Here is an 11,672-nt window from a genome sequence, read left to right as displayed (position 1 = left end):
GGGAGAGGTCAAGACCTACTGAGTGTTAGGCACCATATTACCAATAAGTGACATGTAAGGAGATGCTTTGAGGAAGAACTCCACCTAGGGAAGAGTGCTAGGGAAACATATATGTAGTCAAATAATTACTATAGGATGTGATAGACACATGCCATAGAGGCAGCAGAGTCTAAAAGAGTGTGATTAGCCCTGCTCTACCCACCCTCCAATAACTGATTTCTTCTATATCCTCTATCTCACTCCCTCCACTCCAGCTCATTATGGGTTCCTTGAATGCACCATGTATGCTTCTGCCTCAGGGTCTTTGCACTTCCTGTTCTGATAGGGCTTTACCCAGAAATCCACAAGGGCTTACTTATTTTTTTCTATTCAGCTCTTTACTCTTTTTTTTTTTTTCAGCTCTTTACTCTTATGTCACCTTATTAGAATAGCTTTCTTTCCCTGACCTCTTTTTTTTTTTAATATTTTATTTATTTATTTATTCATGAGAGACACACACACAGAGAGAGAGAGAGGTAGAGACACAGGCAGAGGGAGAAGCAGGCTCCATGCAGGGAGCCCCATGCAGGACTCAGTCCTGGGTCTCCAGGATCACGCCCTGAGCCAAAGGCAGGAGCTTTAACTGCTGAGCCACCCAGGTGTCCCTTCCCTTGAGCTCTTGAAATAAAACTGCCTCTAATCCCTCTTCATCACTCTGCCCTAGGTCCCCCATCCTGCTTACTCTTGTACAGCTTCCGTGCTGTACATTAATATGGTTATTGTCTGTCTTCATCAGAATGAAAGCTTCACAAGAAGAAGGACTTTATTCTACTCACTGCTGAATCTACAGAGCCCCTGGCACTTGGTAGGCCCTTCATAATAGAACAAAGAAATGGAAGGAGGCAAGGTGAGATTCAGGAAAGACTTTTTGTCGGCTACACCTTAATGGAGTTTAGAACGATGCAAGGGATTATCCTAAACAGATAAGAGAACTGGAGAATAGCAATGGAGTCTTCAAAAGTAAGGGGAGATTAAAACCATAGCATTTGTTTAAATAATGGGAGATGGTGTGGCATTGTTGGGATGTAAAAGTTTCCTTTGTGTGTGTTTTTTTTTATATATATTTTATTTATTTATTCTTGAGAGACACAGAGACACAGGCAGAGGGAGAAGCAGGCTCCATGCAGGGAACCAGACATGGGACTCCATCCCGGGTCTCCAGGATCACGTCCTGGGCTGAAGGTGGTGCTAAACCGTTGGGCCACCAGGGCCACCCACCTTTGTAGTTTCTGTTACAGCACACCCATCTTTTTCCCTTGTAGGCTAGTTAGCTAAGACCCTTCTGATGTCCTCAATAATTCGAGAGCTCTTCAGGGGGCAAGGACTATGCTTTACTCATACCTTTTTTTTCCAAGTTCTTAAAGATAATCGTTCAATAAAGAACAATATGTAGTAAACCCATTGACTGATTTGTAAACTAGAATGAATTTCTTTCTGTTGAAAAGCCAGTGTCCTGTCCAAGAACGTTGGGCCCAAAAGAGAGTTCTCACATCCTCAGACTCCACTTTCCCCTTTCACAGGTGATAAAACTGAAGCAGAGACGTTAACCACCTGAGGTCACACAACCAGGTAGGTAAAGAACCCGAACACCAATTTTGACCCATCTAGCCTCTTCTCCCAGAAAGAGGTGTTCAAAAGTAGCCTGAAAATGTGGCTTTATCTACTAAAATCAAAACCGCACAGACTTTATGGGATCTTGGAGAAATACTTGTAACACATCTGCAGGAAATCATTTCCAAGGCTCTTCACTGGGGATCGCTGGGTGGGTGTACATCTAAATGTACATCACTAGGGAAATAACCATATTCCTTTGTCGAAAGCCACGCTATGGAATATTGGGAAGCACTTAAAAATGGATATAGTAAAAAAAAAAAAAAATGGATGTAGTCTGATAGGCTCCCTGCTTGGAGCCTGCTTCTCCCTCTGCTTGTCTCTGCCTCTCTGTGTCTTTCATGAATAAATAAATAAAATCTTAAAAAAAAAAAAAAAAGGATATAGTCTGGTATATACTAAAATGGAAAAGATCTCCAAGACACTATTATTTAAAATATATAAATAAATAAAAGCAATCCGCAGAACCATAGAGTATCATACCCTTTAGGACTCGCCAACCTCAGCTTCCTCCCCGCAGACAGCACCATATACGCGTGAATTTAGACAATTTGAGGATTCACAGCCAACAGCAAACGGGGGGTGGGGGGTAGTGGGTGAGCGGGTTTTCGACCTTAACTTCAAAGTCTCGCTTTAAAAAAAATTATTATTATTTATTATTATTATTATTATTATTAAATGACTCGCTTTAACAAAGAGAAGGCGTCACTCATTCATTGGCTTGGCTTTCGTGCGCCCTTACAACCGCCTTTTTCCCTAACGTAGGCACGAATCCTGCTTTCTTCCCGACGGAGGAAGCGGCAGGAGGCGACGACCGCGCCCGCGGGCCGGGACCCCACGTGGAGGACGACCCCAGCCCTCCCGCGCGGCTCGAGGGCGGCGACGTTGACGACAGCGAGCGAGCATCCCGGCTACGGGAGAACAAAGGTGCGCCCGCCGCGGACGGGGGCCGACGCAGGACACCCCGCGGAGAGCGCGACCCGCGAGGGGCGGGGCCAAGCGCGCCGCGCAGGCGCAGCCCGGCCCAGGTGCCCGGCGCCGCGGAAGCGAAGCCTCCTAAAGACGCCGCGCCGCGCCGGGGCTGCTGCGCGTGCGCAGACCGACCGCCGCCGGAGCCCGTCCTGTGTGCAGCCTCCGACGCCGCGGCCGCCGCTGTGGGACTGGAGCCTCGCGCTTCCTACGTTCGCTCGCCGGCGGGTTCGCGGCCCCCTCGCGCCCCCGGGCAGCGAGGCCGGGAAGGGGTTGGAGGGGGCTGTTGATCGCCGCCTTTAAGTTGTGCTCGGGGCGGCCATGTCGGCCGGCGAGGTCGAGCGCCTAGTGTCGGAGCTGAGCGGCGGGACCGGAGGGGATGAGGAGGAAGAGTGGCTCTATGGCGGTACGAAACTTCCTGTCCCTTCTCTCACTCCCGGGTTCTCTCAGGCCGCCCGGCCCGGCCCGCAGACGGCCGGCGTCCCGCGCTCCTCACGCCGCTGCCGCCGCCGGGGCCTCCCTATGGAGCCTTCTCCGGCCTGAGTTAGGCCGAGCGCGGCGCGCGCGTTCCCTGCCTCCCCCTCCCCCTCCCCCCCCCCGCCCCCGCGCAGCACACGTCCCCCCCACGCAGCCCACGTCCCCCCGCGCGCAGCCCACGCAGCCCACGTCCCCTCCACGCAGCCCCCCTCCCCCCCGCGCGGCTCACGCGCCCCCACGCAACCCACGTCCCCCCCCGCGGGCCACGCCCCCGCAGGCCACGCCCCTCCCCGCGCAGGCCACGCCCCCTCCCCACGCAGCCCCCCTCCCCCCTCGCAGCCCACGCGGAGGCGGCCGGGCCCCTGCCTCCCCCTCCTCCGCGCCGGAGCTTCCGGGCCGCTCCGCCTCCCCTCCCCCCCTTCCGTTTCATCTCCGTTCTGACCTCTTGGCGTGTCCCTTCTTGCCCCCTGGCTATAGGATGCTCTCCCCGTCCTTTTCTTTCCGAAACCAGCCTTTTCTGTAATAATAGCTTAAATAAAGTTGTTGCTGTAAAAACTAACGTCTTGTTTCTTGATGGTCAGTTTGTATGGAATGCACCTGCAAGGGTACCTCCTTGTCTGAAAGTCGTGCTTTAAAAGTAATTAATTAAGAGACAGAGAGAGAAAGACATGGAATACATTATGGCCCATAAAGAAAACCCCGAATGTCTCCTGTATTAAGGTGAAGTTTTTCCTTTTTAAGAGACTGCTGTATCACCCACATGATTAGAAGTAATCTCATGCCCCTTAGGCTTACAGTTTTCAGTTAATGTGTAGATTATTTTTACCGAAATAAATCCAGTGCACTTTGTATTTCGCTCTCGAAAGGGACTTGACTTCTGTTTTTGTTTTTTTTTTAACTTTTCATTAAGTCACAGTCTCTTTTTGTCTGTAGATGGTAACTAGATTTGGAAGTTAATGTGTGTTCCTTGCCTAAAATGTATATTCTTCAGTAAAAAAGTGCACGTTTGGGCACCAAGCAGCTCCTTGATGCTATGACTTTGACAAGCTGGTAAAATCCACTATTTTTGGTGGCGAGATTCAGCATCAGTAATATTCCTTGAAATGTAAATGTATAGGGTTTCCTTAAAGACCTAGAAATCTTTAATGCCTCTTAAGTTAAGCTTACTTTTATAGAAGTAAAGTCTGATTTTTTTTTTTCATAAAAGACATATCTTGTTCAGTCATTATAAGGTGATCTAACTTTGGATGTACTTATAGGCCCATGGGACGTGCATGTGCACAGTGATTTGGCAAAGGACCTAGGTTAGTGCTTGTGATGATCACTTCAGATTTTCATAATACTGGTTTCTTTAAGAGTGGTTTGTGTGTTAATTTTATTTATTTATTTATGTATTTTTTTTGGTAGATGAAAATGAAGTTGAAAGGCCAGAAGAAGAAAATGCCAGGTTAGTGGAATTTGTTGTTGATACTTAACACGGATTGTATGATGGCAGCAGTTCCATCAACGGATTGTCAAAAATCATTTCATTGTAGTCATTGGCTTGATTACAGCGTACTGACTGAAGGTTCAAAGACATTGAATCTTTTCAAAGTTTATTTCTGTTTCAGGACCTAATCAGTTCTATTTGTTTGCTAGTAGCTTAGGGGACAAAGTTTTTGAAGTTAGGGTTTGAATATTAAACCCTTACTATACCCTTAATATAACCCTTCATTATTAAGTGACTTTATACTCTTAAGTAAGCTTAATAGTGGAGTATGCAGTATATCCATTGGACTGGTAAGAAAAAAGCTTAACATTTTTTTTGATAAAATCCTGTAAATGACTGCTTTTGCAGTTTATTAATACCTTTGATGGCATAGTGGACTTTTGTTATAATTTCAGCATTTTGTATTTAAATTCAAAGTGGAATTGTTACAAGATTGATTCCCTTTGCTAGACTACTAGAAAGATGTATCATTTATAGAGCATGTAAAGGGAGCTTGAGACTTCTCTATTTCTAAACAACTCCCACAAAAGCGTATGTGTATGCTGATGTTACCAAATCTATGGTATCAATGCCTTAACGTCCCTTGATGGAGAAGTCGTTAAAAAAAGATATTTTAAAGAATATTTGAGTTTAAAAAGTGGAGGAAGTACCACTTTACAACCATTACGATGGATGGGCTGTCATCAGAAAGAAAGTAACAGGTGTTTGTGAAGATATGCTGAAGTTGGAACTCTAATACCCTGATGGTGGGATTATAAAAACTTGCAGCTACTTGAAAACAGGCAGTTCCTCAGAAGCTTAGACATTGTTACCGTATGACCCAGGAATTCCACTTACACGTATATTCCTTAAGAGAAATGAAACGTACCCACACAAAAACTTGTACATGAATGTTCATAGCAGCATTGTTTATAGTAGCCAAAAAACGGAAATAAGCATCCATCAAGTGAATGGATAGTTAAAATACGATATATCCATAGAGTGGAATACTGTGTGGCAGTAAAAAAAAAGAGTACTGGTATCTGTTAAAACATGGATGAACCTTGAAAACAGTTAAAGGAGCTAGTCCCAAAAAACTACATATTGTATGATTCTGTTTATATTAAATGTACAGAATAGTTAAGTCTGTAGATACAGAGTGGTTGCTAGGACTGAGGTCAGGAGAAAACATAGAATGATTACTAATATACACAAGGTTTCTTTTTGGAGTGTTGAACATGTCCTAAAATTAGGTAGTTGTATTGGTAGCCCTGTTCTGTGAACATGAAAAGCCTTTGAGTTGTACACTTCAAATGGGTGGTTTGTGTAGCATATAAATTCTATCTCAAAGCTGTTAGGGGTATACCTTGGAGATACTGTGGGTTCAGTTCTACACCAGTAAAGTGAGTCAAATGCATTTTTTGGTTTCCTGGTGCATATAAAAGTTTTGTTTATAATATAAGTGTGTGATAGTATTATGTCTAAACAACAGTGTACATCCCTTAATTAAAAAGTGTTTTACGCTAAGAAAATCCTAACCATCATCAGAACTTTGAGGGATTGTAATGCTTTTGCTGGTGCAGCATCTTGAAATTGAATGCTGCTAACTGATCAGGGTGATGATTGCTGAAGGTTGGGGTGGCTGTGGCGGTTTTTTAAGATAAGACAACAGTGAAACTTGCCACATCCATTGACTCTTCCATTATGAACTATTTCTCTGTAGCAGTGATGCTGTCTTAAAGCATCTTACCCACAGTAAAACTTCCCTCCAAATTGGAGTCCGTCCTCTCAAACCCTGATGCCTGCTGCTTTATCTACTAAGTTTAGGTCATATTTTAGGTCTGTTGTTGTCATTTCAACAGTCTTCACAGTATCTTCACCAGGAGTAGGTTCTGTGTAAAGAAACCAATTTTTTTTTTTTTGCTCATCCATGAGAAGCAGCCCCCCCATCCGTTCATGTTTCATATGAGATTGCAGCAATTCGGTCCCATCTTCAGGCCCCACTTCTCTCTCTAGTTCTCTTGTTATTCCCACCACAGCTGCAGTTCCTTCCTCCACTGAAGTCTTGAAGCTCTCAAAGTGCTCCGTGAGTTTTGGAGTCAGCTTCATCCATACTCCTGTTAATGTTGCTATTTGGACCTTTGCTCATGAGTCACGAGTGTTCTTAATGGCATCTCGAATGATGAATCCCTTCCAGAAGATTTTCAGTTGTCTTTGCCCAGATCTGTCAGAGGAATCTCTGTCTGTGTCAGCTGTAGTCTTACGAGATGAAATGTATTTCTTCAATAAGACTTGAAAGTCAGAGTGACTCCTTGATCCATGGGCTGAGAAGGAATATTGTGTTATAAGGCATGGAAACGTTAATGTCCTTGTATGTCTCCGCACCAGGGCTCTTAGGTAACCAGTTGCATTGTCGATGGGCAGTAATATTTTGAAAGGAATCTCTTTTTCTGAGCAGTAGTCTCAGCAGTGGGCTTAAGATCCTGAGTAAACCATTGTTGTAAACAGATACGCTGTCATCCAGGCTTTGTTGTTCCAACTATAGATCACAGGCAGCATGGACTTAGCATAATTCTTAAGGGCCCTAAGACTTTCAGAATGGTTAGCATTAGCTTCAACCTGAAGTCACCAGCTGCATATTAGCCCCTAACAAGAAAGTCAGCCTGTCCTTTGAAACTTTGAAGCCAGGCCTTGACTTCTTTTCAGTTGTGAAAGTCCCTGATGGCATCTTCTTCCAATAGGAGGCTGTTTTGTCAACGTCGAAAATCTGTTGTTCAGTGTAGGCAGCTTTATGAATTATCCTAGCTGGGTCTTCTGGTTAACTTGCTGCAGCTTCTACATCAGCACTTGCTGCTTCACCTTGAGCTGTTATGTTATGGAGAGGGCTTTTTCCCTTAAGCCTTATGAACCAACCTCTGCTAGCTTCAGACATTTTTTTTTTTTTTGTAGTTTCCTTATCTCTTGTCAAGTTTTTTTTTTTTTTTTTTTTTTTTTTAAGATTTTATTTATTCATGAGAGACACAGAGAGAGAGACTGAGACATAGGCAGAGGGTGGAGAAGTGGGCTCCATGCAGGGAGCCTGAGGTGGGACTCGATTCCGGGACTCCAGAGTCACGCCCTGAGCTGAAGGCAGATGCTCAACCGCTGAGCCACCCAGGCGTCCCTAGCTTTTGAATTAAAAGGAGAGACATGTGGACTCTTTCACTTGAGCACTTAGAGGCCATTAGAGGATTATAAATTGGCCTGATTTCAGTATTGTTTTTCAGGGAATACGGAGCCTGAGGAAAGGGAGAGAGACAGGTGATGGTTGGTCAGTGAATCAGTCAGAAAACATAATATTTAGTGATTAAGTTCACCATCTTAAATGGTTGCCATTCATAGCTCCCCAGAACAGTTAAAATACTAACATCAAAAAGATCGTAACAAGTACAGTAATGGTAAAGCTTGAAATATTAAAAGAATTACCAAAATGTGATAGAGACACAAAAGTTAGCAAATGCTATTGGAAAAATGGCACGGATAGGTGGTACTTTTTTTTTTTTTTTAAAGATTTATTTATTTATTTATTTATGAGAGAGAGAGAGAGAGAGAGAGAGAGAGGCAGAGACACAGGAGGAGAGGGAAGCAGGCTCCATGCAGGGAGCCTGACGTGTGACTCGATCCTGGGACTCCAGGATCGCGTCCTTGGCCAAAGGCAGGCGCTAAACTGCTGAGCCACCCAGGGATTCCCAGGTGGTACATTGTTAATCACAGACCTTCAGTCTATTAAAAAAAACTCATCTGGGAAATATAATAAAGCAAAGATGACAAAATGAGGTATGTCTGCATTTTTAGAACGAATGGAGGGAATAAGTGAGACATGGAAATAGAACTAACTTAAGGGCTGCTGAAATTATACTTCCTCACTTAAGAATATCCCCTAAATTGGAAGATTTTTTTTTCCTGCTCATTGGTGTATTGTAAAATTTTGTTATTTAAATTCGCGTATCCAATCCAGTTCCTAACCCTCATTTAGTTACAAAGTTGTGATTTGTGTAGTTTATAGTTACAAAAGTAATTATAATTTCTTCATACCCTGTTTTTTTTTTTTTAATTTTTTTTTTAATTTTTTATTTTTTTTTATTTTATGATAGTCACAGAGAGAGAGAGAGAGGGAGAGAGGCAGAGACATAGGCAGAGGGAGAAGCAGGCTCCATGCACTGGGAGCCTGATGTGGGATTCGATCCTGGGTCTCCAGGATCGCGCCCTGGGCCAAAGGCAGGCGCCAAACCGCTGCGCCACCCAGGGATCCCCATACCCTGTTTTTTAATTGGTCAAGAATCAATGGCTAATGTTATGTATTTGCAATTAAATACATATTTTGTGAGCTAATCTTTATTCCATTAATTGTGTTGGTATTAGGTCTTGGTTATGATTCTTGAAGCCTATTTTCTGATAGAATGTTTTTAATTAAAAGATTCTGTACTCAGCTTGATGTATTGGAGAGAAATCTTCACCCTTCTCTGAGCATTACTGTCTTTATATTCTTTACTAAGAATTTATTTAGATAGCTATTAAATTTATTTCTTTCTATGGGAGAAGTCTGCTCTTAAAGCTTAATTTTTCTAGCAAGGTTATAATATTACGTTTCTCATTTTTTAATGGTGATAGGGAATTAAAACATTTAAAAGTATTGGGGATGGCATGTTCACCAAACCTGTGTTCTAGTATTCAGCTTGGTACATGACTGCATTGCCCTAACCGAGCAGAGTCCTCACTATTAGAGATCTCTCCAGCTTCTTTGTTTTTTTTTTTTTTTTAAAGATTTTTATTTTTATTATTTTTTTATTTATTTATGATAGTCACAGAGAGAGAGAGGCAGAGACACAGGCAGAGGGAGAAGCAGGCTCTATGCACCGGGAGCCCGACGTGGGATTCGATCCTAGGTCTCCAGGATCGCGCCCCGGGCCAAAGGCAGGCGCCAAACCGCTGCGCCACCCAGGGATCCCTCTCCAGCTTCTTTGTGACTGGTTCATTATTAAAACTTCTTGCATTATTCTGTCTCCAACTTTGTCATGTTTTATTTGCCCAAGTTTTGGCCAAACTGTTTTTTGGCAAGCTGAACTTGTTTTCTGGCTCTCTAGACACTTAATTAAGCAGGAGGTAAATTACTGAATTTTAGTTGTATATTTATTTTCTTGGGTCAGGCAGTAACACAGTGAAAAGTTAACATTCAAGTTTCCAGTTTTTATCCTTCATTTTGCTTTATATGAGGATTCTATAATAAAATACCATTGGAGAGATTAAATTGACCTATATAAAAACTGCTTGACAGCAAAGTTTAGAAGAGATAAACAGAAATCTAATGAAGAGAGGTTTGAAGAATATCAACATCTAGATGTTACTCTTAGAAATCCTACTAAATGTGAGGTAGTTGCTTTGTACTAAAGTACCTTTAGTTATAAAATGAGGTTACTGGTTAGTTCCCACTATTGAAATCATAATTATTAAAACACACGCCAATTACACTATAGTAGTATAAGTTTTATATAGTGATTAATGACCATATGCTTGAGTTTCATGAGAAAAGCGGGGTTTATTGTTTTGTATCAGTTGTTGCTTTAATAAGGCAAATTCAGGTATTGGCCTTCATAAAGTAATTTGTTTTTTAATGCATCAGAATTAGGTCTGGAGCTCCTTATTGGCATCAAATTGGAAGACAGGCTTATGTGATGATAAACTTTTTTTTAAATCTTAAAATGTATTGCTTATGGAACAAAGAGCATATATCCAGTAAGATAGGTGAAACAAAACCAAGAAGAAGCATGTATGTTGGCTTAAGACTGAAGGAGTTAATGTGATCATAGGACAAATCCTGAGTTCCTTAGGCATGGGGGGCTGGGTGGAAGAGGCAACTGCGTGTTAACATAGCCTTTGGCAATTACAGTAGTACCTAGCATATAGTGGATGTTCAATAAAGAGGTTAAGTGAAGGTAAGTGTGATGCATATTTTTAAAATAATATGGTAAATAATGAAAGTAAATAATAAAAATAAATAAAAATGAATAAAAAAATAATTAAAACCTTGAATTACACCCTATTGTCAGATTGCAAATTTGATATTGACAAATTGTGGAGTCAATTCTATTCTACTTTGAATGTTGAGTATGGGTATTATGCAAGGCAGTAGGAATAGCATAATAACACAGGCAGCTTTTGCCATCCTTTTTTCTTATCCAGGGGAGAGCATAATTTTAGGAAACTATCAGACATAGCTTAAAAATTGTGGTATACTCTGTCTGTACTTCTGAAAAGTAATACCAGACTTGTGCACTTATTTTTGTTGTTTGTAGTGCTAATCCTCCATCTGGAATTGAAGATGAAACTGCTGAAAACGGCGTACCTAAACCGGTAACATAAGGCTTTGAAATCTAGTTACTCTGCATTTTAAAATCTTTATCAGTAGTTTCCTGTTCACTAAGGGATAAAGCCAAAAATTTAACGTGACTTTCGGTGTTCAGCATGATGCAGCCCCCTTTTATATCTCTCATCTCATCTGGTGCCATCAAAAGCACAGTGATGAGAATAGTGGGAGGAGACTTTCCATGAAATAGAACATGTACAAAGGCTTGAAGTTTACCACTTTCAAGGAGCTGAATGATTGTAGCTCAACTGAAGAAATCATAGTGAGCCTCATTTTCAGGGAAAACATGAAGTCCTAAGTTTGATTGTCAGAATTTTTGGCAAAAATTTTTATGTAAATATGTGATAGTGTCTAACCTCAAATCATGTCTCTTAAAAGTGATGTTTTTCGGGGTTAAGTAATAATACTGGTTTTATGAATATTTTAGCATTCTGATCCTGTAAAAAGAAGGAAATCGTTATCCTACAGGCTTGAACTTGTATACAAAAAAATATTTTGCCCAAGTGATCTACTTTTTTGTTTACTATTATGTGGCTAACCACAAAATAACCTGTTAGAGCCACAGTAAAACCTTTGTAAATAGTCCCACTTTATTTTATTTTTTATTTTTTTTATTTTTTTATTTTTTTATTTTTATTATTTATTTATGATACTCATACAGAGAGAGAGAGAGAGGCAGAGACACAGGCAGAGGGAGAAGCAGGC

General features: G+C 41.8%; 1 protein-coding gene across 17 annotated transcripts in view; it reads left to right on the top strand.

The window, feature by feature from the left end:
• Positions 1-2,647: 2,647 nt before the first annotated feature.
• The window catches only part of FIP1L1 (factor interacting with PAPOLA and CPSF1), a 75,647-nt gene continuing 66,622 nt past the window's right edge, over positions 2,648-11,672 (top strand). For 5 of the 17 annotated variants that reach the window (XM_026016523.2, XM_026016522.2, XM_072748992.1 and 2 more), the window contains exons 1-4: positions 2,659-3,025; positions 4,356-4,400; positions 4,504-4,543; positions 10,897-10,954. In XM_026016523.2, coding sequence (XP_025872308.1) covers positions 2,941-3,025; positions 4,356-4,400; positions 4,504-4,543; positions 10,897-10,954 — 228 coding nt within the window. In that variant the 5' untranslated portion in view covers positions 2,659-2,940. Of the gene's footprint in view, positions 3,026-4,355; positions 4,401-4,503; positions 4,544-10,896; positions 10,955-11,672 lie in introns of all 17 variants that reach the window. The other 12 variants (XM_026016520.2, XM_026016518.2, XM_026016516.2 and 9 more) reach the window with 8 other exon arrangements.

Source organism: Vulpes vulpes, chromosome 2 (assembly GCF_048418805.1).
Source record: "Vulpes vulpes isolate BD-2025 chromosome 2, VulVul3, whole genome shotgun sequence".
Lineage (NCBI taxonomy): Eukaryota > Metazoa > Chordata > Mammalia > Carnivora > Canidae > Vulpes > Vulpes vulpes.
The sequence above is the reverse complement of the archived record's forward strand: the minus strand, read 5'-3'. Positions and strand labels throughout refer to the sequence as shown.